Source organism: Dendrobium catenatum, unplaced genomic scaffold (assembly GCF_001605985.2).
Source record: "Dendrobium catenatum unplaced genomic scaffold, ASM160598v2 fragScaff_scaffold_1470, whole genome shotgun sequence".
Classification (NCBI taxonomy): Eukaryota; Viridiplantae; Streptophyta; class Magnoliopsida; order Asparagales; family Orchidaceae; genus Dendrobium; species Dendrobium catenatum.
Window position 1 is genome coordinate 1,718,095 of NW_021319932.1, and position 26,784 is coordinate 1,744,878.

The 26,784-nt window shown below is 37.1% G+C and overlaps 1 protein-coding gene across 1 annotated transcript in view; it reads right to left on the reverse strand.

Moving 5' to 3' along the window:
• Positions 1 to 2,524: 2,524 nt before the first annotated feature.
• LOC110110449 (bromodomain and WD repeat-containing protein 1) overlaps positions 2,525 to 26,784 on the reverse strand; it is an 85,164-nt gene continuing 60,904 nt past the window's right edge. Inside the window, exons 17-24 of the mRNA XM_020841935.2 lie at positions 17,985 to 18,081; positions 17,812 to 17,871; positions 7,219 to 7,273; positions 6,724 to 7,127; positions 4,756 to 6,651; positions 4,092 to 4,661; positions 3,931 to 3,989; positions 2,525 to 3,207 (exon numbers count right to left, since the gene is read on the reverse strand). Of these exons, the coding sequence (XP_020697594.1) occupies positions 3,012 to 3,207; positions 3,931 to 3,989; positions 4,092 to 4,661; positions 4,756 to 6,651; positions 6,724 to 7,127; positions 7,219 to 7,273; positions 17,812 to 17,871; positions 17,985 to 18,081 (3,337 nt within the window). The 3' untranslated portion in view covers positions 2,525 to 3,011. The remainder of the gene's footprint in view (positions 3,208 to 3,930; positions 3,990 to 4,091; positions 4,662 to 4,755; positions 6,652 to 6,723; positions 7,128 to 7,218; positions 7,274 to 17,811; positions 17,872 to 17,984; positions 18,082 to 26,784) is intronic.

The window sequence follows — 26,784 nt, forward strand, 5'->3', positions numbered from 1 at the left end:
TATTGCCATAAAAAACGGATTTTTTTTTTTGGGGGAAAAATTAAGGGCTTAGCCCATTCTATTAAAAGAAGGATTACAAAATTGAATCAAAAAAGAACTTGGCCAAAAAAAAGGGTAAGATGAAAGAGTAAAAAGCATAGTTACAACAAAGAAGAGAAGATTCGAAAACAGACAGAAATCCTATCTTGTCGGGACTCAGAACGAGCGTATACGATTATAGGAAAAATCCAATCCTCCTTTGGTCGCCCAAAGACCATCCGAAATGAGTGTGTATGCATCATCATCGTCCACGACCCAAAAAAAGCCTGGCAAAAAATTGAGCCGGTTGCATCAATCGAGTCAAAATATAGCATGCCAAAGCATACCAACAAGCAAAAGTGCTGCTAAAATGAACAATCCGGCTAACAGTAGGTCGGGCAACATGGGCATGCCGCTAGAAAACCTCAAAACGATTATCACCAAGCCTTGTGAAAAACAAAAAATAATCCCAGCCGTGAGGGGATAACAAAACACGAGGTCCAGCCATACCAAAAACACGTTCTAGGTGAGCAGACACAAGACAACTAGAAAGTAACCCAGCAGGGTTCCAACCGTAAATCCAAACAGGTGACAAAAATACCAATGCAAAACAGCCAACCAGATTATAGCTCATTAGTAGTCATCAATAAGACATGCAACTTTTGCTTTATAAGTTTCCCCCTTTTTCACTTTTCTAACTTATGGTAAATAGCCCTTGAGATTTTCTTCGTTAAAGTGGTGACACATGCAGCAATGCCATTAAATTTTCTAGAATTTCGTTCGTTCCAGATGAAATAGATAGCAACATGAAAAATGAGAAGGCTCGCATGCTTTGTTTCCCGATTGATGACAAACCATCAATAAAATATAGAGCTTGGGCAATGTTGGGTCTTAAGTAGAAGTTGTTAAATTGGGGAATGAGTTTATTTATGACTTGAAAGGAGAAATCACACTCGAACAAAAGGTGAGAAGTATTCTCATGATAGCCATGGCAAAGGCAAAAAATCTTATGGAATGGTTTTTGTGCCAAACCAAAGAAAACCGGTCAATAACAGGTTCAGAAGTAAAATGCTCATTGTAAAAATCCATGAAAGATGCATTTTCATTAGTATCCCAGGTAATATGAAAAGGGCTGATGTGGGCAATAGGGATAGAATAAATAATGTCTTTAAGGCTTGGACTGAGGGAGAGAGAAAGTGACCAAGAGTCTCCAAAAATCCAGTTCGCAAGAGTAGTATCCAATCCAACAGGCATAAAGGGAACAAGACTAGCGAACATAGAGGAGATACTGTCATTCAAACACCAATGGACCCAAATATAATTTAAAAAGGCAAATTTGTAATACATAAAAAATAAATTAGGCAATAAAAAATAAACACTAATACACTCAAAATTTAAAACTCCTAACTTTTGAAATGCTTTGTATTTTTTTTCATCTAGCCAAACAACCCTTTCAACTCAACACAAATTAGACTTACTCAATTTTAAGATGACTCAAAATTAATTTTTAATTTATTAAATATATAAACATAACTATAAATATTATATAATTTTAAGCCATTTTGATGAAGACCCATTCCTTTAACCATCCCTTGTCTTGTCAACTTTCAACATATTCATCCCCAATCTTCATTTGACTTTAAAGTCAATGTCCAACCCTAATGAGGCCATTTCATAGATGTCAATTTAAAATATTCAAATTTGCCAGTTGAATACTGGCGTTAAAAAAAAAAATAAATTAAAATTAAAATATTGCCATAAAAAACGGATTTTTTTTTTTGGGGGAAAAATTAAGGGCTTAGCCCATTCTATTAAAAGAAGGATTACAAAATTGAATCAAAAAAGAACTTGGCCAAAAAAAAGGGTAAGATGAAAGAGTAAAAAGCATAGTTACAACAAAGAAGAGAAGATTCGAAAACAGACAGAAATCCTATCTTGTCGGGACTCAGAACGAGCGTATACGATTATAGGAAAAATCCAATCCTCCTTTGGGTCAATTTAAAATATTCAAATTTTGCCAGTTGAATACTGGCGGTAAAAAAAAAAATTAAAATTAAAATTAAAATATTCAAATTACAACATCCATGAAAATTCTGCTCAAAAGCTTCATTACACTGTTCACATGGACTACTCCGAAAAAAAAAAAAAAAAAATTGTAATATGCAAACCTGCTTTAGGCTTTGTTTTTGAAAATTATTGTGCAGACCCAGACGACATCTGGAGATCAACCAGAACGCACCACATCATTTTTTGCTCGGCATCGGTGCACAGTACTGAATGACGTGGCAAAGTTCTGATTGATCTTCGAACTGTCCGATATCCGCACAAAGTAATCTCTCGTTTGAGATGACTTTCTTACTTCTTAAAGCAGATTTTTAATATAAAAATTTTAATTTTTATAATAAAAAACTGCTTTAAAAAGTAATAAAAAAAAATTATTTCAAACAAAATCTCAATCATATACTACTTACCAAAAGCAGCGGAAATACAAGTGACATTAACTTCCTTACCATCCAATCACTTGACATTCTCATCACTAAAAACAAAAAATCTACATTGTTAAATCAAAACTGCAATAGGGAAAACAATATAAAATAAGCAATTACAAAAAAAGAATGTACATAAATCTGTAATAGACAGACCACTACTCTACTCTATTTTTTTTCCCTTTTGAATTATTCAATTGATGGAAGTGAGTGTCTATACATTGAAAGAATTCTGAGGGTTAAAACTTTGAAACCCACCACCAGCACCTCTTGCTTCCTGCACCTGAACTCTATTTTCTAGCAGAGCCCTCTAAAAAGAAGCCCCACAAGAAAACCCTAAATCCCCTCAAAAAAAAATTTTTTTTGGATCAATGGGTAAAAGATTGCCAAACAAGAGAAGAAACTTTGAAGTTAGTGAAGGAGAAGGATATCTATCTACAAGTAATCAAGTGGTGCGAAGCCTCTCTCATATATGAATTGTTACCTTCTACAAAATTGTTCCATTCCCTACAAAGAAGCAAAGATGCGTTGGACCCAATCTGCTAGACGCCTTATCTTAGTGGACATCTCCACACTCCTCGCAAAGTAAGCTTCAGCGTTGGAAACCATTACAGAGGCATCATGCTTCACGGCCTCCACAGTGCGGTAGTAGTTGTTTTCTAGCCTTCTCCTTATCACCTCGAGGGATAATGGGACAGGAAACCTGCACTAAACTAGTTCAGGTTGCATGACTTTTGCTCGGAATTCTATGATTTAATATAAGTTTTATAATTTTCATGATCGTCGTCAACTTTCTGATGCAGATAAATAAGAAGAGAATAGGGAAAAATGACCGAGACTTCGTTTGGGATGACTTTTTTATTGCTTATTGAAGCAACTTTTTCACATTAAACGGAGGCCTTCCGATGGATTTATTATTCTATGCAGAGTCCGGAGAGCGTCCGGAGACCAATAAAAATGCGCCATGTCACCCCCATTGCTGGGTACCTAGCTCGGTACCCGCATTGTGTGCCCCTCGGTACCGCTGGGTACCCAGCGCTTAACCGGACAGTTCTCCCGTCCGGCGTCCGTACAGAATAATAGCTCCTTCCGATGATCCGGTTATGAAAGTTGAGGTTTTAGATTTGTCTTATGTTAAGAAAGGTAGAGGTAGACCTCAAAAGATTTGGTTCAAAAACATTAGAAATGATCTTTCTTTATTAGATTTAAATGAGAATTTGACTTCTAACAAGACACAATGGCGAAAAAGGATTCATGTAGCAGACCCCACGTAGTGGGACAAAGGCTTGATGTTGTTGTTGTTGTTGTTGAAGCAACTTTTTAGTAAAAAAAATTAAAATTTTTAACTAAAAAGATGCTTCAAGAAGCAGTGAAAAAGTCATCCCAAACGAAGCCTAAGTCACACTTTGTATGAAAAGAGCATTACCTGTTTAAGAATTCGGACTTCTGCGACACCTGACTCAGTTTTTGAATGCCATGGTAATCCTGAAATATTGACAGGAATGAGAAAATTTATGGTTAGGAAAAGAGGAACCAAAATAGTAAGAAGAGGAAAGAAGTAAATTTTGATGATTTCAGAAGATGAACCTGATTTCTAATTGATGTTTGTTCTATCTTATCAAGAGAGGATAACAACTTATTTCTGGTCCGCTCATCAATTCGTGGATGATCCCACTGGCTATCAGTATCGTAGAGTTCCCATGGGCTATGCAAATGTTGACCAGAATCATTTTTGTACTGGATTACATATCTCTCCCATGGGCTATCAGGAAATTCAGTAGATTTAGGTTTAACAGCCAATATTCTACCTTCCCACCAACTTCCTCCATCACCATCTTCATTCTTCCACCATACTTGACATTTGTCACGGTGTGTCCAGTTTCTAGTGGTGGCAGCGATATATCTTGTTGTTTCGACAAGAAAGTCTGGAAAAGTTTCGAGTTCAGGCAAAGTCAATCTGAATGTTTTACCAAAACCAACAGAATTTGGATCAATAAACTCGAGAGTAAGCTTGCAGCAGCTTTCCCCAGATCCAGAAACAGTTGCATAATCAAGGCCCTTGACTTTACAGAACTCCACAGCTTTTAGGGTTCCTTCTACAAGTCTCCAAGGCCCCCCCTCCTGTAACCGATGCTCTTCAAGGTATTCCTCATGACCCTGTACAGATACAAGCCTAATAATTAAGAATTTTGGATTAGCAAGAATGACTGAAACGAAGAGCGGTATAGTAGGGCCAGGTGAAGATTATTACCTGTCTCAAATATGCAACTTCGTCTCCTTTTTGAGGTACAAATCTATATGCTTCCTCATGCTCCAACAACATCAACCAAGAAAATTTCTTTGGCACTTGCTGGTATCTTCTTTTTTCAATAGGTCTGAGGCCAGTGTTATGACTTTCTCGTCTGCTTCTAAAAGATCTTATACAAACCGTAGGTTTTGATGTCGATTTCCTTCCATCTGGCAAAGTTGAGGAAAAGTTTCCCCTGAATTTGTACGCATTTACAGAACCAAAATCATCACTACTAGCCATCAAGCCAGTAGATCTCCTTTCTTGGCCACCTTCAGCCAAAGCATCACTATTTCCACGATGGTTGTAGGAATTTGATGTGCTTTCTTCCACAGCATTCATTTCACCATTAGAATTCTTCCTGCCCCTAAATGACCTTGACCTTCTGTAAACAGTACTGTACTTCCTACTCGAAGATTTATTTGTCAAGATTTCCAAGCTGTCAGATCCATTGTTCCAGTCACTATGTTCCGCACTATCTCCAGTAGTGCCCTCCTCTTCAGGCACCACTGACATGAGATTTCTTTTAATTGGTACTTCACTATTGGAAATAAAATCACCGTCAGAGGTTCTCCAATCTTCCCTGCTAACAGATTTCAGCTTGTATGTTTCCTTATTGAATCCATTTGTTTTGATCCTTAGCTTTGGAAATACAGACTGAGCAACTTTCTTCCGTCCCTGAGAATTACAAGCATCATAATTATGGTCTGATGAAGAAGTATGTTTATCACTAGCCACTTCAGAACTATTTAAAGGGTCGTCAACAGCCCTATGTTCACTAGCCATAGGCCTTTCTTCATACGCATTGAGCACATCATCCTGAGTTTCTGTTCTATTTCTACTCAAGGTTAATGGCAGTGTAACCTGATCTTGCTGGGAAGCATTTGAAGAATGCTTAAAAATTTGCAAAGAAGGAAGATAATAACCTCTTCCACTATCCAATGCTTGTGGGGCACCATTTTCAAAATGTTCCTTAATTTCATTGCCCACCATATCTAAACATTCTGGAATATTTTGATTTTCAAAATTTGAGGTTGTTCCGCAGTCAATCTCCCAGTTTAGATTGCCATTACTACCACTGTCAATAATCTTAGGACGAACTTCAGAAGTTGAAGGGTCGTGCAGCCTCATACGTTTACTAGAGCGCTGCTTTACTTCACCCCATTTCATTGTAGTTTTGTGACCGAATAAATTCTTGACCCGTTCTGACATATCCATTTTCCCTTTATCTCTGATTCTACAACCACTACCATACTGGGATATGAAACTTTCTGATCTTCCAGCATTGGAATTTGCTGTTTCACCTGCTCCAGAATGAGGTTGGTTTAAGTTACTAGAATCAGAATTAACTTTGACAGGTGACCCCATTACTGTACCCTGTTCCCGGCATTCCAACCTAGCCATACCCGAAAAATTAGATGCCTTCAACTTCAATACCAGCCTCCTCTTGCTCCCATTACCCACCTGATTGCCAGTCACCATAGAAGGTTTCAGAGTATCATCATGCTTCTCTTTAGAAGTTTCAGACGCTTTTCCATGTTGCATCTGTCTGCCCCTCAATGAACTTTCAGATTCATTGCTTTGACTGTTTGAATCAGGAAGCAATGATTCACTTTCTGAGGAGCTGCACTCTAATTCATCTTCATCTTCTTCATCAGATATTTGAGAAAACAGACTGAGAGCATTGCGCGCAGCACGTCTTTGAGGTCGTAATGATTTCAATTTTGATTTCTTTTTTCTAGCAGCTATTCTTCCATTTCTTGATGGACGTACTTTGGTTACCTTTGATGCAATAGCGCCATCTTGCTCATCCAAATTTCTTCGTTTCACACGCCTCCCAGAAGAAGTGGTAATCTCGACCTGCCACATATAACAAGAAGCATTTATGGAAGAACAAACAAAACAAAATCAAAACTAGGGGCAGCCATCTACCTCGGATGTCAACTTCTTCCTTTTTGATCTTCTAAGGCCTTCCATGTTAACATGATTAACATCACTGTCAGCAGCACTATACTCAGCCTCTCCAGTGGAACTACCACTCAAACTTGCATGTTCCCCTTCACTCGAATATTCATCAGTAGCATTATATTCAGAATCAGTATCCTCACTCTGCAATTCATTTTCAGGTTCCCAATCAATGAAATCAGCAAATTCTGGTAAAGGATCAATCAACCTGTCCAGATCCACTATGGGAAGTATCTGGTAGTCACCAGTGTGGGCATTGTAAGTTGGGCCAACTGCAAATTTCACTGAGGGTGGACGCCACTCAATACCCAGAGCACCTAATCGGCGTTGCTGGTACATATTCTGATAAGGTTCTGGGTAAGGAATCATGCCTGGCATTGCATCGTGGATCATTAAAAACAAAAGAGAATAATAATCTCTAAAAGAAATACAAGAATTTAAACAGTAAAAAAGAAAGAATACTTGAATCACAAAGGAGATCCTGCATATTTCTTCTATATGGTATAAGCTGAGTCTCCTGCATCAAGTGCAGCACCCTTTAATTAATAACCATATCATTGAGATGGCACAAGCAGCCACTAAAACCGTCGTGACATGCATAACTATGTTGTACTAATGTTTTGTTATATTTAATAGTAACATCAAGCTCTCACACAGAAGTACTAGATGCTTCATATGTCAGATCATATGCCCAAAAAATCATAGAGAATGCAAATAAGTGAATAATGAATTTCACATTTTTCAAACAAACCAGAAAAGCCTTTTGACAAAATTAAGTATGAAAAAAAAAAAAGAAGACTTGATAGGTAAATAAAAGCTCCAGCAGTTTTTTCTAGGTTTAAAAAACTAAAATACCATCAGATGTAGCTCAGACAAATGCACTTTCACTCCCTACCATAAGATTTAGCATGAAAAAATGCACGGACTTGTCATTTTAATGTAAGAAAGAAATAAATTCTCATATAAATGGTATGTTTTTAGTTTTTCAACATATGTATGTGTATAGGAGTAGGCTACAATCCTTTTGGAAGGATAGAAGTGTTTGCCCTCTCATATCTTATACCCTTCATTCAAATTTTTGAATAGCTGAGATTTAATGTAGTTAAAGTCATTGATATCATAAAATAGAACAAAAATTTATCCCTTAATTATTTCAATTTCAACCATCATAACTTTGAATGAAAGTTGAAAAAATGTATGAGGGAACTGGAGTTAAAATATAAAATCTTAAATAGTTGAAAAATAAAAAAATAACATAAAGATTAGCTAGTTGTACAAAAGGATTTTGAACTGGAGCCAATACACAAGCTGCATTCAATAAGAACAAAAGGATGTAAAGCCACCAACACAATCTTATAACAAACAAAGATATGACCTATGCTGCACAGACACTCCGCTTAAAGAGGATATGCAGTGTCAAACATGTGTCGGACACGGACACGTGCCCAACACGGTGGGGACACATGTCCGATACGTGATTAACGTGCCCAATTAAAAATAAAAAATAAAACGGGCACGTGTGTCCTAATATTTAATAATTAATTTTTTATATTTTATATTTATACCCCCTAAACCCTTTTCACGTATTATCGTCCGCTATTTTTCACGACACGAGAAGCCCTAGTCTTCGTCTGCGAGGCAGCCAAACCACCGAGGATCCTTCGTCAGTTCGTCATCTTTGCGCGCAAGCGAGGCCAAACTGAGCGGAGTCGTTGAAGGAAGGAGTTGACGTCTTCGTCATCTGCGCGCAGGCGACCATCGAAGGCAGAGGAGGTACATATTTTCTTTAGGTATTTGTTTCTGATTTCTCACATTATTCATAACTTTCTCTTTAGGTATTTGCCTTTTTCAGTCAACCATTTGCTGAAATGAAATTTATATGCTTATATGGCTACCCACGCCCTAAATAGATTGGTTTGATTGATAATAACAACAACAATGTCAATTATTTTATCTTGTTCTTTAAAAGACATGGCTTCTGCTTGAGGTTTAGTTACTGCTTTATTTAGTTTAAATTATTTAGATGATAATTTTAAATTATTAAATGAAATGTTCTGAAATTTTAAGAAACCTTGAATGTTTCCATGTTTGTTGAACAATCATATGTATGTGTAACTTTTTCTTTACTATTAGTAATTTGTCAATGGATAATTGAGAGAAACTATCACACTGAAAATGCTCATAACCTATAATTGAGAGATTATTCATTTGTCCATTCATAACAATTTTCTTATTTCTTCCATTTCACCAGTGTATTTAAAAGCAAAATGAGCTCTGGAGCAAGTGGGAGTGGATTAGGTGAAGGTTCAAAAGAGCCAAGTGTAGAAATTGATATGCCATTATGGAATCATGTTACAAAGTTAGGCAAAACTTTTGGAGGAAATGTATCATTCAAATGCAATTACTGTGGTGTCATTTATAATTGATCATATTCTAGGGTGAAAGCACATAAACTTAAGATTGTTGGCCATGGAATTAAAATGTGTCCTAATATTACACCTTCGCAGTTGATAGAATTGAACAAAAAGGTTGATGAAACTGAACCTAAGATCAAAAGGGCACTTCCTAAAGAGAAACATTTGTCATCTAAACATGGTGCATCCCACACTTCTTCCTCATCAGTTAGAGTTAATCAAGCTAGTTTATTTAGGAGTGAAGGATATGAATCAATGAAAAGAAAATGAGTTGTCAGTAGTTCTTTCTCTTGATGATATGAGAATATTGGAGATTGCAGATCTTTCTCTTGATGAACCAGAATTGAAAGCAATGATATTCAATGATGATGATATTGAAGGCCAAAGACAAACCTCTGAAACTAATGCTATCATTCCCTCTACTGAGTAGTTGGAGCTTTATGTTGTACTAAATGATTTTTTGCTTATATTTTTCTGGTTGTATTAGACATTTTGTACTAAATATTTTATGTTATAAGCTAAATAAGTTATCATAACATTGATTTATTATTGTTTGTCATTTCTAATATGATGTTACCTTAACTTATATATACTATATTAAAAAATTTATCATGTCGTGTCCACGCCGCACCCATGTCCTATATTTATATAAAAAAAAGAGGTATGTCCGTGCAACATAGGATATGACAATTAATGGTGATGATGTTATCCATGGCATTGCATAGTACAAAAAAATAACAAAATTTTTAAAATAAAAGTGTTAGAAATTACACAATTTGCAATGTGCAATAGACTAGCACGCAATTCTAACAAACCATGTTACCTAGGTTAAATGCAAAACATTTATAATTTCTATCTTATCTATTCATTTTACACAGAATATAATTAAAAGAAAAAAATGACTAGTGGCATTATTATTAATATGTTTAACTCAATTCAAAAGGTTATGAATTCAAATCCATCTCACATGAACTAGATCTCAGGACTAATCTTCCATCTAGGAGTTGATTCCACCCGGAATGCTGGAGCTCCTATTTCGCCTCAAAGCAGACTTCAGAGTTCAGACAACCATTAGCATTCAACTTTCATTCCCCTTATAGTTCAAGGAGAATCTTGCCAATTGGTTATGAAAATATAATATCATGAACCCATCCTAAGATGGATATCTTTGTTTCAAACTAAACAATTAGAATTAATCTCAATCAATGGAATGTATATCACCTATATGGGTCAAGGAAAGTGAAACAAATGTCAAAAGCAAGTTCTCTATCTCACGCTAGGTGGGATTCGTAGCTGCATACTTCTCTTGGCCAACTTCTCATAATCCTATTGATTGAGATGGTGGCTTTAGGCTACGGTAAGAGAAGGGGTCCGATCACTTACCAACAGAGTGGAGGAAAGTCAATCATAAGAGGTATCCTACAAAGGCGAAGTTATCTGATATCATAAGATTGGGTCCTGAAGCTCAATTCGACTCTCCATCACAAAATTCACCAAGGAGAGTTTGTTACGTGTATAGAAAAAAAGGGAACATAAAGTTACTTGAGGGTTCTTAGAAATTAGAGAACTTGCAGGCTCATGCTGACAAAACAAACCGATCAGAGGGACCTGGTTATAACTATGTACATATGGAGTTATTTTACATCAAATCTATTAATTAGAAGGCATTTATAACATCTTTACCAGCAAAAGATTATTTGCGAATGAATCATAACGATTATGTGAGTTGAGATTATTCTTGAATTTGTCACCCTTGGCAAACAATTGTGAAAGATTGATAGATATTTGTTTTTAAGTTAAGGGAGATAAATTTCATTGAAATATTTTGAATTTTATAAATTTTGAGATCTTTATGTTAAAATTGAAATAATTTAAACAGAGCGACCCACTTGAAAGCATCGTGAAATGACAAATTTGTTTTTTAAAAAAGAATTGGTAAAATTTTCAAAGTAATAACACATAAGTGAGATTGCATGCTTCTCAATGCGAGATCAAATTTCAGTTTACATTTATTTTAGCTTGTACAACATTCTCATAACTCAAATTCAAGAATTTGATATGCTTAAAAAAAAAAAAATGATTTGATATGCTTGGTCAAAACATATGCGGTTGTGTTGATTATAATGGTTCAATGTGTCATGCACGCCTTGGTGCATTTGTAAAGTATATTTGCATTTTTATGATGCATTTGCACAGTGCCACGCCTTGATGCATTTGTAAAATTTATTTGAAATTTTTTTAGTACATTTACACGGTGTGCCTGTATATTTCTTAGTACACTTGTATATTTTTTGATTCACTTCTGCGATGCACTTGCATCTACTTGCATGGTCTTCAATGCCCTTACACAATGTGTTAGCACATTCATCAGACATTTACAATATATGTTTAGTGAGCGCATGGTCAAAATAACTTCTGTTAATTTAACACATCCTGCACATTATCAAAATGGTAGTACGACCCATGATGGAAAATAACGCACTGTTTTGTCTCATTTGAAAAATTCTTTCTCATGGGATGTACTATATTCATGGGGAGCACTGCATATTCATGGGACTGCATATGAGCTACCTTTTAAGTGATTAACATCTGCATCACTTAGGGCATTCATACAATTATGGCATGCAATAGGCTGGGCCATGTTGCTCTATTTGAAAACCATTCACGTGCATACAATTGTTTGACACATGTGAGAGTACAACATAACAGTTGTTCATGTGAATGCGGTGTCTTTCAGAGTGTGCACATGACTTTGCAGTCTAATTTCATTAATACTCACATTATATCAACTTGTGCTTGTGTTGCGGATTAGATTACGACTGCCATGAGTAAGAAACTTTCGTATATATAAAAAAAAAGGGCAATTTAGCTGCAAGTGGCTAACATTTCACTCGGATGGCCCATTTAACTCATTTTCATTGCAATTTCAATTCACCAAGTGAGTACTTGAGGGTTCCGAGTTTTCAAGAGAGCAGCAATAAGGAGGTTCTGTGCTGGCAAGTAAGCTCTTGAATTCATTTCTAGTCCCCAGTAGATTTCAATTGCATTCAACTATTGCCACATTTTTTTTCTATCTAAATTTTCTTTTTTAAATTATTTTGCAATTTTGAACTTGTTCACTTATTTCATTTTATCCTTTTTTTAGTATAATCCAGAGAGCTGTTTGTTTAATCCTTTTTTTGAGTTATGTGCAAGTTAGATTTACAAAAAAGTTTGATAGCAGCCCAACAACTTCCCTACATAGGGGTGTCATCCAAAGTGCTACGTCTTTTCACCATGCTAAAATAGCGTACATGACCAGTTTGTAAAATACAACGACCAAGGGATATTCTATCCCAAAATGGTAAGAAAGATGTGCATGGGTTCATATATTTATTTAGAATTTGCAATGTTTTCTCGTCGCATTAAGAAACACAAGTACAATTAATTTTTTAATTTTCCCCATGTACGAGGCTTAACACAGCATCATTAATTCACCTATGAGTTTTCCCTGCAATGCTAATAATAGCACACGAGTTTCGCTCTTTACGCCAAATACAATGCACAAGAAATCTTAGAAATTTAGAAAGATGTTGCTTCTTAACGTCACGTGCGAGGAGTCGACAATGGTGATGAAGTAGCGAGGGTGATGCACAAAAATTTCCCCTTTTTCACTTTTTTCCTTTTCATTTTCTTTGGTTTATTGGTTTTTTTAGGGAGATAAATGGTGATAAAGAGGGTGGGAAAGAGAGATAAAGAGGGCGAAAGAGAGAGGGGAAAAAAAGGAGAGGAAGAGAGAGAAAGAGTACAACAACAACATCAATCTTTTATCCCACTGCGTAGGGTTAGCTATATAAATTTCTTTTCTCCATTGTGTAATAAACAAAGGTCATTTTTAATACTTTATTACCAAAACTTTTTAGACCTACCTTTAGATTTCTTAAGATAGGCTAGATCTAATCCATCTACTCTCCTAATCGAGTCATCTTAAGGCCAACATTTTATGTGATCAAACTATCTAAGGCGACTTTTTGTAATCTTATATGTCATTGGAGCTACTCCAACCTTTTCACGAATGTACTCATTTCACATTCAGACTATGTGTAAAGACACTCATCCACCAAAGAATTATCATCTCTACAACACTTAATTTTTATGCTTTTCTTTTAATGGATAATATTCTGGGCCACAAAACATTTTAGATCTCACCGCCATCTTATGGAATTTTCCTTTAAGTTTGAGGGGTACTTTTCTATCAGAAGAGAGCAAAAGAGTAAGAGAGAAAATTAAAGAGAAAGATAGGGAGTAAGAGAGAGAAAGATAGAAAATTATAGAGTAAGAGAGAGAAAGAAAGAGAGGGAATTAGAGAGGAAAGGAGAAAAATAGAGAGAAAGAGGAAGAGAAAGAAAGAGAGAGAGCGAGGTAGAGAGAAAGGGAGAAAAAGAGAAAGCAGGTGAGAGAGAGAAAGAGGTTGGTGGAGGCGAGGGGAGAACAGGATCGTAGGCACGGGGAAGGTGCATATGGGCTCGGAGAGAATGGAGCGGGAGTTGTACGTGGCAAAGATTTGTTTTTTTTTTTTTTTTCAAGCAAGAGTTTCATTATCCACATTTGACATTTTGAAGATTTTTCCAATGGACAGATAAACATCTAGCTAATCTAGTAATCTTCGTTTGGTTGCATCTAAAGAATAAGAAACAGCTTTTCATACTTCTGTAGAAGTTCTTAGGGGTGAGCAAACAAAAAAAAAAGTATATTGTCTAACATACTTGTTACACTAGCTATTTTGCCTTCTTCTGCATCACACATCATTGGATGTAATATTCCCCCTTAAATTAATAGCTTGCACTACATTAAATCATAACTTTTGCCAAAATCCATCAAATCATTCCATTGTTTTGTTTAGTTACCTTACTCCAAAGCTAGCAACAATATGCTTTCTACAAATTATAAAACCACAAGTTGATGAGGACATCACTCAGAGATTCCGACATATGTACTGACGACGGAATTGTAGATCGACGGCTATGATTCAGAGTCTTTACTTTTGATGTATTTTATGTTTTATTTAGTTTGCATTTCAGTTTTTTGTGTTTACCCCTACGAGGAGTGTTTTCTTATTGTAGCCCAGAGGGCATTTGAGTACTTTTCTATGTGTTTGAGACCTAGATATAGCGGTCTTATGCTTTGTAAAAAGTTAATGAAGATTTGAATGAAATTTGATGTTTGTCTTCTTCTTGTGTGTGCACTAGAGAGAAGAGAGAGCCCAAAGTTGATGCAGGCAAACTAGAAAGAAAGAGCCAAAAGAGGAGAACACTAGGATTAGTAGAACATAACTCAATTAAAAAACTAGTAAGTTGACAACCAAACAAACACAAAAACAAATGAAAGCCGAACAAACGAAACAAAATTAAAATTAAAAAACACAATCCTCAGAACAACCGGCAAGCGATTTCCTCACATGCAATGAAAAAGTAGGCAAAATAAAATAAGTGCTTAAGGACTTCCAAACCAAGGGTCCACCACAACTACAAAGTCCAACGTCCATCAAAACTCCTCTGGAAAATGTCACCAAATCAGCCAACAAACACCTCCAAAAGCTCAAGAAGAAAGATACAACTGGAGTGGAACTTGTGGAGAGAAAAAGATGTTAGAAGCCCAAGACGAAATAGAGGGGAGGAAGAGAGAAATGGAACAAGTTCTCAAGTTTTTCCAAGGAAGAAGAAACCCTCGGGTTTTTTTAGAGACTTTGCTCAAATATTCAACAACCTTTAATGATTCAAAACACCTCAAATTTATAGGGAGAAAAAGGGACAGCCAAACAGCCAAACCACCTCCAATCGAACCAATCAGGTAAGGGGAAATGGAAGGCCAAAATTCATTCCAGAACAGCACCCGAACAACCTCACAAAAATCGGGAAAAGCAGCCACGAGGAAAGGAGCGAACGGCCAAGGGAAGCAGGACAAGCAGCCAGGGGAACTAGAACAGGCCACGGGAAGAAGAACCAGGAGGGGAAAACCGAAGAGACACAGGGAAGGGAAAAGAGCAAGAATCCTCTCCACATAATGAGCTAACAAGAGGAATAGCTTTTCATAATAATGAGCTAAAACATCAGCTCAGGCATTAATGAGCTAGACCCAAGCATCTCCCAAGAACACAACTCAAAATCAAGTAGCCCAGCCAACCCGAGAAGCACCCAACAGCCCAAAGACCAAAGAACCCAAATAGCTAGCACACTCAAAGTTTGTCAAGCCCAAGCATTACCTACTCATGATCATTGGATGTTTTCCATCATAGGGTAGCATAAAAAAATTAAATAAAAAAAATTATAGCATTCAAATTACAATAAAAACCTAAAATAAATCGAAATTTGCATGCATTAGAAGTGAGGTCGAGCACAATACCCACTAGTCATTGGAAGAGTCTGTGGCTCGTGGTTTATTTTATTTTCCCTTTTCTTCTTCCCCGCCCGAAGGCTTCTCCTTTCCCCTCCACCACCGGCCTACCTTCAAACTCCCTCCCCTAAACCTCACCTCCCAAAACCCCCACCCGCCGGCTCAACCCCTTCCCCCACCTCCAACCCGACGCCAACTCCCCTCCCTCTTCCTCCTGCCGCCGACCCACACCCTTACTCCACGTCATTATGGTGATTTCAATCATCTTATTGACTCCCTAAATTGGGCTCAAGCAAGAAAGATGTTAAAATAATTTGAAATTCAAATTTGAATTTCAAAAACTTTCCATATTTGCAAATTCTAAATAATAAAAGTTTTTAAATTTAAATCCAATCTAAATTTAATTTAGAAATGATTTATTATTCTCCTTCCTAATTTGCAAATGCTTGTTTGGAATTTTTAAAACCCTCCTCAATCCTCTCCCTCCTCTCCTCATGCCGCCGGCCCCATTAATGGGCCTCCCCATTGTTTTGCTATTGAAGCCCTAACCATATTAGAATTAGAATTCAATTTTCAAATTCAATTCCCTCCAAATTTAATTAAATCTAAAGTAATTTCAGATTTATTGAAACCCTCTCTCCAAACCCTAACCTAACTTAGCCCACACAAGCCACTCCCTCTCTCCTTGGCCGCTCCTTCATCTCACCTTATCCCTCTTGGAAAACCTAGCTCTCTCATGAGTTTTGGAGCCAAGGAAAGAAGACAAACGCCTCCTTCCCTTCTCCCATCGGTGCATGGCCGACCCTGAGGTCGACCACGGATTCGCATACAATGCTCAAGGAGAAATCGACATCTTGCTTTCTCCTTTCTAAGATCTAGATTGGGACTATAAAGATTCAGTGGAAAGCTACATCAACCGCATACTCTATTGCCTCGCCGAAACGATTGATGATCAACGACCCAAGGGACATTGACAAATCATTGGCCGATCAACAACCTCTCCTCCTCTGGCTACTTCTCCGGCGAACAAGACCTTACGCGCCACTTGTCTTGTGGTGGCATCACTATGGTTGCTTCTACCATTTCTCCGCTAAACCCCAACTTCAAAAGCGAGTGTGAAGGAACTCAGGGTGAACACTTCTTGATGTTACGCCGTGGATTTTTGTTTCGTTGGTATTAGCTTTACTATATTGTTTTTGCTGTTATTTGTATTTGTCTTGTTATTCTCTTCACTTGCTATTAATTAATCTTCTAACGGAAAATCCTAGGAATTCAACTAGGTGAAACATAAGTTTGTAATTAGCAAAGTTAACATTCAAACTATTGTTAATTTCCAAAAAGCAATTCTTGTTCACTTGTATGTTTCACATCACAAGCCTTCCCTCTTGATGTTTAAATCAGGTTCATTTGTGACTAGCATAGGATAAATAATTATATTTGTACCCTCATTTGTACTCAATTATCGCTAATAGCTTGAATATAGATTGTCCTTGGTACATCCCTCACTAATCTGTCACCATCATATCACTCATCTGGACCCGATAAAGACCATATGAAGATCCATTCCATTTCTCCAAACAGTCCAAAAGGGTTGCTAAAGAAAAAAATTGCATTATCAAATATTAATGGAACATTTTGAAACTTTTAAATCGTTGAATAATCTTCTAGCAAATAAGGAACAATATAAACCTATTTGATAATTAGGTACAACATAATGACACGTCACAATCTTTCAAGGTTAGCACAACAAGACATCAACAGTATAGTTTCATATGTATGATTAAAATACTCCTAACTTTCCAGCTAGTTTCCAGATAAACTTCATGATTTTTCGAGCATCTTTTTATATGATCCAACTCAAATGACTTGCAAGAACAGTTTTTTCTTTGAAAAGATGACACATTCTTGTATTATAAATTAATAGATGAAGCATTTGATGCAATCTACTTCAAAATTTGGATGAATAATATCTGACAAAAATTAGTTTTAGAATAGACCGTACATTCTTTTTTTTTTTTCATAACCATCCTACCATACTGCGTATGCCATTATCAATATATTTTTGTAGTTTCCTCTTTCTTATTGTTGTAACCCTATCTTACAAAATTCTATCAGAAAGATATCACAGAATACTTAAAGAATACCTTCTCTCTGAAAAAGTAGCACTGCAGATACATATGCATGACAAAAAAAAATGAAAAACAAAAGGCATGCATATTAAAATAGAAAGATGAATTAAGAATCTGGAAACTTAAAATTTCTAACAAACCTGATCCAAAACATTTCCATTTGTGTCCTGGATGAGCGGTCGGTAGTCGCCAAGAAAAAACTATCAAGAAAAAAATTAAGCTCTCAGTATGGTTAGCAAGAACTATCAGGTACATGGCAATTATAATAATATAGTTATAAATGAAATCTAGTGCCAAACAATTTGATATTCACCTGATCATATTGTGCATCTTTTCGAGATTCTCCTTGTCCGGTGGCTATTATAAATATTTGACCAACTTCGTCAGACAGAACAAGTGATGTACCATCCCTAAATCACAATCAACAGCAAATACTGAAACCAACCAGTACAGCAAAAAGTACAAGAATAATTGGGTATAGGGATCCATATGAGGACCATGACATAAACATTTGACTGTCCTGTCTCATATAACGAGAACATTCAAGTTCAGTTCATTCAAATAATAATATTTTAAAAGCAATACTAAAAACAATAATTTAAGTACAAGGCCAAAACATTATAGTCTACAATAATCAAAACAAATAATTGAAGAAAATAGCAAAGGAAAATATAAAATCAAATAGAGCACAATTAAAAAAACAAAAACCCAGGCAAGGTGTAGTTGGCAACATCATCATAAATATTTACATTTGGGCTCCAAAAATTTGGCCCCAGCCTCTGCCCGCTGTGCTTTTTCTTTCTTCAGGAGAGTTTTAACAGATTAAGTTCCGGGGTAAATTTTAGGAATGTAGATAGGTTTGTAGATAAGACACTACCTAGAGATTTTGCCCTCATTTTGCGAGGACTTTATGATCTAAGCCCTGATTTCCTATAGGCGCAAGCTCCTATAGTTAATTATCCCTCCCGATAACAAGAGAGAACTTTCGATTAAGGCTAGGCGTCAATCAGATACATAGAGATACGCAATATATGGCATATATTAGCAGCATGGGCTTGGAATTTGATGTAAAACCCCTAAGATTTCATGATTTTTTTGTTAATTTTGTCTGTACGAACCGTCTGGACAAATTGAAGTGGACTGAACAAAGCCGATCGCCACGGGACGAAATTAATTATCGTCCATATGATGTTCGTTTGGAAGGCTGAACAGAGGAGATCGTCCCAGTACGAACAGGACTATCATCCGTACAATCGAAAATATCTCATGCAATTAAATAAAGAATCTCATTTTTTCTGAAGAGAGAAATCGAGAGAGAGAGAGAGAGAGAGAGAGAGAGAGAGAGAAGAGGAGAGACAAAGAAGAGGTTTGGATTTGGAGGCCGCGGAGCGATTTTCGTCCTTCATCGCAGTTGAGGGAATTGCTCGTCTCGCAGTAAGGATTCCAAACCCTATTTTTGATTTCAAAGATTTCGTGATTTGGTATTTTTTCACTCAAATTTGAGTTTTTGTTACCGAAAACGTGCATATCTTTGTATTGACGAAACTTTCACTATGTAACTTTTTGTATGTGGTAGAGAATGTGATTATGAGCATTTTGAGTATTTTTGTGATTTTTCACCGGATGATTTTGAAGATACAATGATGTCTATCTACCGCTATGATATTTCAGGCATTTTCTAGATTGAGCTAAATCATGTTTTACTGTTGCAATGCATTGATGAGATGATAATGAATGTTGATACATGATTAAAATTGTTATTACATTACTGTGATATTACTGCGTGTGTAAAAGACAAATAAAGACTGGTTGAACCGTTGGTTGGATATTGATTGACCTGTACAGGATGGTGGGCCGACGGGCTTTCCTTTAAATATGATTTGGTATTATTCTTTACTGATTCACGTGATACTGATTGGGAGTTATAAAGAGATGATTACTGTGCCGACGAGCAAAGAGTGTTAACTCTGTTTACTGAGCCAACGGATATGATACTGATACTGATACAAGACTGAAAAGCACCGTAATAGTAAGAACTTTTACTTGTTGGGTATAACTACTGAAATACATGTATTTAATCATTATTCTTATTGTTACTGTATGGATTTATTGTCACTGCACGATTTTACTGTTATTGCATTACTGTTACTATCATTATATTATTAGTGATACTGATATAGACACTATTACCATATGATAATACTGATTCACCATATTGATCTTATGCATGTGATACTGATTCACTGTACTGATCTTATGCATGTGTTACTGATCCACCGTATTGATCTTATGCATGTGATACACTGAGCACATGATATCGAATAACTGGATTGCTAGTGTACATTCTGATACGATTTTACCGTACTGATTTGATTCCAACCGTTATTACCGATGTTTTGAGTTGACGCTTTATACGATTTTATACTGACTGATATTATGGATACGATAATTTCTTTAGCGATCTGACTAATGTTATAAATATAATGATTTCCTTGAGATTGACACATGTATTGGCCTATTTTTTTATGGGCTTTGATATTGTATACCGATTCTACTACTGATGATTATTGATTTTTCTGTTTTTGTATTATTTACTTTTTCGACATTGATTAATGTACCTTCATTGACTCAATGATCATATGAATATGGCTGCTATGATTTGACTGATTGACATGCATATTACTTTCATACCGTGCTTTGATTTCAGTGGGAGGTTTTGGTGACCTACTGGGCTTTTTAAGCTCATTATATATAGCTAATGATTTCAGGTCAGGGAAAGAGAGCAGGATTGTGAGGTTGATCAGGATTCTTCAGGTTTTGCTCTTTTGTTAGTAATTCTTTTTGTGCTAAGGGCAGGTTGGATATGTGATAATCGTATCAGACTCTGAGTAATGTAAAAATTTTTGGGGAAATGAATGTAAATGTGTATATTGATGATTTTAGATAACTCTTGTATATTGATTAGACCTGTCAATATTGGACCCGACCCGAACCCGACCCAAAAATTTTGGGTTTGGGTTGACCCGAACCCAAAGCGGTTCGGGTCCATAAAACTGACCCGTTTGCAAAATCGGGTCGAGTTCGGGTTGACACGGGAACCCGGGACTGACTTGAAATGACCCGGAAATCCTCCTGACCCGAGGTCGCATCACGCCATTGCGTCCGCAAACTGGCTTCCGGCCTTCCGCCGTCCGCGTGACCGGCGTGTCCTCGTGACCGTCCGCGGTCCGCGTGAACGGCGTCCGCGTGAAAACAGTCGTCGGCAGTCCGCACTCCGCAGTCCGACGTCCGCATGACTGGCTGAACAGAGTTCACGTGGTCGGCATCCGTGTGACTGGCGTCCGCGACTCAGCCCGTCAGCCGTCCGCCATCTGTTGTCCGAGTCTCTTCGCGTGACGACGTGACCCTAAACCCTAAACGGGTCGGGTTGGGTTGACCCGAACCCGAAGTGGGTCTGGTTCGGGCCCGAATAATCGACACGTTTGTAAAAACGGGTCGGGTTGACCCGAACTCGAATAGTGCCGGGTCAATTCCGGGTTCGACCCGAACCCGACCCGTGACCCAAATTGACACCTCTAATATTGATTTTATAAATGATTAAAAGAATAATTCTTCCAAGTTAGATCCTAGGGACATCACATTTGATAATTTGAAGATTTTATATTTAAAAATGAAAATTTCACCATCTTACACTTAAAGCGGATGGTGGGGGAATGGATGACGGACTCGATCAAGATCACATGGTTCTGTCATCCCGGGCCATCATGGTCCCTGGTCTATTTAGTCACAGGAGATAGTCGACCCAACCTAATAGAAAGATCCTTATCGGCAACCATGGGTCGCTTGTCTAAGGGGAACTTGTAGACCTAGGGTAAATGTTTATCTAAGGGGACAAATTTGAATCCACCTTAGCTAACAGAGGGCTTTATGCCCTGTCGATCATATCTTATTGATTCATATCTCAATGATTTGATACCACTAAGGAACGTATTGGCTCTGGTCATAACCGGTATTTGTGATGTTATTTAAGGCAAAACCACTCGGTTCAGAGGGCCCCGGGTCATAACCGTTTATCCTGCAGTGCCATTTGGCGGCAAAATCGCCGATCAGAGGACGTACCATGTCCTTACTAGCAGGGGATTATTTTAGAATGGATCCTAGTGATATTTTCGACTAGGCATTAGCTCTATGTGAGCTAAAGTAAATTTTAATTTGTCCACCCCGACAAACTGTTGCGGAGGGTGGATGTATTTCGTGTTTTAAGTATTTGATGGTTTAATTTCAATTTTAAACATTTGAATTTTTTGAATTGTGGGATTTTTGGACTTTGGACTTTTGGGTATTTAGGATGGCATTTAAAGTTTTAGAATCCGGTTGAGATAAACATTCAACACGACTATCATCGAGGTTTTATGGTCATTTGAAAATATTTGCATTTTATTGAAGTTTGAGGGCATTTGAAATATTTGGAGTTAACCCCTCCGGTTGAGATTAGTATTCAACACGGCCATCATCGGGGTGACTAAGGTCATTTGAAAATATTTGTGAACCCCTCCGGTTGAGGTAAAAAGTTCAACACGACCATCATTAGGGTTTTGGCGTCATTTTCATTTGTGGATTTAACCTTGTCGACTCTGTCAAGCTATCGACAGAAGATCGGGTTTGTAGGCTTTATGATTTTATTAATGAATTTTCCTTGTTGTGGGGCCTCGAAGGCCTTATTTGAACGTATAAAACATATATTCTAGTCGACACCCTAATCGTATATCTGTTCGATAGTTCGAGCCGTATCAACTCTTATCCGTGCATATAGGAGGATCGGGCTCAAACTACATTCATTTATTGACCCGCGCAACATCCCTAAACGTCACGTGTGCATCTAAAACACTATCTCCGGGGCCCATACAGGTGTTTGAGGGCATTTTATAATTATTTATTTAACCTTCGCAACTCTTACTTACCTTCTTAGAAGGATTGGGTTTGAACTTGGGCTTATTTATTGACCCGCGTAGAATCCCTAGACGCCACGTGTGTATCCATAACACGCTCGTCAGGGCCCATGTGAGTGTTTGAGGCATTTTATAACTATTTATAGAACCTTGTCAAGTCCTACTTACCTGTTTAGGAGGATTGGGTTCGAACTTGGGCTTATTTATTGACCCGCGCAGCATCCCTAAATATTACGTGTGTATCCATAACACGTTTGTCGACGCCCATGCGGGCTATATAATTGCACTTACCCCTTGTGTACCTATGTGTATACAAATTATGTTACATGTGTGGGGGACATTTTTGGAATTTGACGGGTCTTCTACGATGTTGTAGAAGTTATGTGTTTGTCATAGTCTATGATGCACCGACACTACTCCTCAAAGAGGCGTGCAGTGTCCGACACCATGTCTGACACGCACTCATCCGACACTCGTCCAACACGTGTCGGACATGCCAAAAATGTGTCCGATTAAAAAATATTAAATGCAAATTGGACACGCGTGTTGAACACTCAACACACGTATCTTAAATATTTTATGAATTTTTTTAAATATAATTTCATGTATTTTGCGGGATTTAAACTAAATTTCTTATTTCCTATCCACAACACCATATCAACGTCCGCACTTAATTCCCAATAATCGAATATTCTTATTTTCATTTCTTTTTGGCAGTGAAGATATTTTCATCTCCTTTCTCAGTGACTGATAAATGGCATCGACGCCTGACTCTCGACGCCTGAAATATTAATTGTTGTTTTTTGAAACTTACCAAAAAAAAGCTAATGTGCATGCTCGATATCGCTAGGTACATGCTCGGTACCGCTAGGTATCGCTCAATACATGCTCGGTACCGCTAGGTACATGCTCGGTACGGCTCAGTACATGCTCGATACCGCTAGGTACATGCTCGGTATCGCTCGGTACATGCTTGGTACCGCTAGGTATCTTTCCATACAAATAACTTACTAGAGTTGGAAGTAATGATATTCAATGATGATGATATTGAAGGCCAAAGATCAACCTCTGAATCTAATTCTATGATTCCCTTAATTGAGTTGTTATACCTTCATGTTGTACTAAATGCTTTTTTGTTTATATTTTTGTGGTTGTACTAGACATTTTGTGCTAAACATCTTTATGTTATAAGCTAAACAAGTTATCATGAAATTGATTTATTATTGCTTGTCATTTTTAATATAATGTCACCTTAATTTATATATATTATATTAAAAAATTATTATGCCGTGTCCACGCTACACTCGTGTCCTATATTTTTTAAAAATGTCGTGTCCTATGTCCACGTCGTGTCGTGTCCGTGTCGACGTGTCCGTGTCCGTGCATCATAGGTCATAGTACTTCAATACTTGTTCATAGGAGGTATGTTGGATGCACAATCATTGTTCATAAAGAAGCTTGCAATCCTCAATAGCATTATCCAACTCAATGTTCAGAACTTGGTTGAACTGAGATTCATTCACTTCATAATGATTTGATCTGGCTTTCTTATTCCGGAACTTGTATAGAGATCAATAGATAATTCTCAGGTTACGCCATCATCATCATTTTCTATTGCTCGCTTAAATAAAGAATCAATCATTTCAATCTTGGATAGCTATGTCCTTGTTGATGTAATACACTTAGATATGCATCATCGTTATTCTTCATTGCATGTCAAATCCTTCTAATTTCAACTGACATTTTGAATATGGAATGGGTTTTTAACAGTGTCGTTGAACCCTTCATCTTGAATTTTTATTGGGTAAGGTTACCTGACGCTGCTCTACATTCGGTATGGCCTAATCAAGCGCCACATAGCAGCCTCATTTCCACAGACCCAACCCGACGAATATTGGGTTTATGGCACGTGCGATTTTTGAATTTAATAGCCCGACCAGCGGACCTGAAAAATTCCCGCATACCTAAAAATTATGTATATTTTTCAAATAAAGAACAGCGTCTTTCACTTCAGTCATCATTTGCTTGCATATACGAAGCTTTGTTTCCGGCAACTGTTCATCTTCTTCCAAGTTCCAAGCTCCCCGCATTTGCGTATCATAAACTTCAGATAAATAATGCCTCAGGTTAGTTCCTTTTTTGATAAAACAAATAAATTTTATCTTTTTAAATGTTTAGGGTTAGGGTTTACAGATAAAGTCCTTCTATAGCTGCTGAAATTTTAAGCTTTCGTGAAAAAACAATCTTAGATTCGAGGTTGGTATTACTCTGTACAGATTAGTATTGCTTGGTACTGCTCGGTATCGAGCGATTTTGGCAGTTATAAACACTCGGTACTGCTCGGTATTGGCGATTAATGGTCGGTATAAGCTTAAATAAAAACATAAAAATGTTTTTGTTGGTTATAAAATATATTATTGATTCAGTACCGAGTGAAATCATTTCAAACACTCGGTACTGCTCGGTACCGAGCAATTTGGCAATTATAAACACTCGGTACTGCTAGGTATTGGCGATTATAGGTCGGTATAAGCTTAGATAAAAACATAAAAATATTTTTGTTGGTTATAAAATATATTATTGATACAGTACCGACTGAAATCATTTCAAACACTCGGTACTGCTCGGTACCGAGCGATTTTGGCAGTTATAAACACTCGGTACTGCTCGGTATTGGCGATTAATGGTCGGTATTAGCTCAGTTATATTGCTAGGAACTGCTCGGTATTTATAACCATTAGTTCGTATAAGCTTAGGTATGTTGATCGGTACTGCTCGGTATTATGAACAATAACTCGGTATAAGCTTGCTTTAATAGTCCAAATCATGTTATATACTCGGTACTCCTCGGTATTACCTCTTTTATGATCGATATCGATTGTCTTTTGTATGCATTATTTAATACTCTGAACCGATTGTCTTTAATACTCGGTATCCGTTATGCAGGAATATACTCCAAAGATTCATTTCAGATGCCGAACATCGACTTTTAGAGAAATTTGTAATCAACTTATTCGGAGATTTGGAGATCTTTTTGTTGAAAGACTGTGGCAGCTGCAAATTAGCCAGTTCCTGATGCTTCCTCTTATGCCTCAGAATATTCCACTTATGTATATGCTGCTATCAAAGTGGGATTTAAAGACTGGAAGTTTTATTATTAGTGGACATAAGCTAGATTTCACATCTGATGGGGTTGCCTTAATCATAGGCATGCCGAATAGAGGTATTAAATTTGACGTTGGCAATACTAGATCCAGTGGCAAAACATCTAATGACATTCGTCATGACATTGAGAGGATGGATAATTCAACTCCAATGGATGATTAGTGAAAGAATTCGTCCTTTACCTATTATCCAACATTTTTTATCCACAGGCGAACTTCCGTATACCATCATCTATCCTGAAAGTTGTAGAAAATGTTGATAGGTTCAATACATACAACTGGCCAAAATCAATTAGGGGTTTCCTGGTTAATGAATTCAACCTTGTTGCTACTAAACAATCAAAAGGATGCGCATTGGGCTATGTCAATGGTTATGTCATGATTGTAATTGTAAGTATTGTTATTTTGTTCAAAGGATCATTAGTAATTTAAATTTTTGAAATTCTATAAGAAATTTAAATTGCCTTAATTTTTGCAGATATGGTTTCTTGAGCATACAACCATTCATGCCGTAGAAGATGAACTATCCAGCCCACGTTTTACTCAGTGGGATGGTAATTTTATCTACAGTGAGAAAGATGTGAATAGTATATTTGCAGACCTTGAGGATCATGAGGTAGCATCACTACGTGTTTTCATTTAAATGTCTGATTAAATTATATGTTTAAATGTTTAAATTAAATGAAATATTGTATTTTATACATATTCTCAATCATTTTCGAGGAATAACAGATGATGAGAAGGCTTTATTTCACAGTCCTTCAAAGATTTCATCTAAGTCGCCCAGTCTATCTCCACCTACTCCAGGCAGTCCAATACGAGTGGCAAGCCCAATTAGGGTGCCAAGCCCAGCTGGACATGATTCATCTCCACTGACTCTAGCTAGTCTAATAAGGGTGTCAAGTCCAATCAGGGTGGCAAGCCCACCTAAACATGATTCATCTTCACCTACTCCAGCTAGTCCAATCAGGGTGGCAAGACCAACAGCTCCTGATTCAAC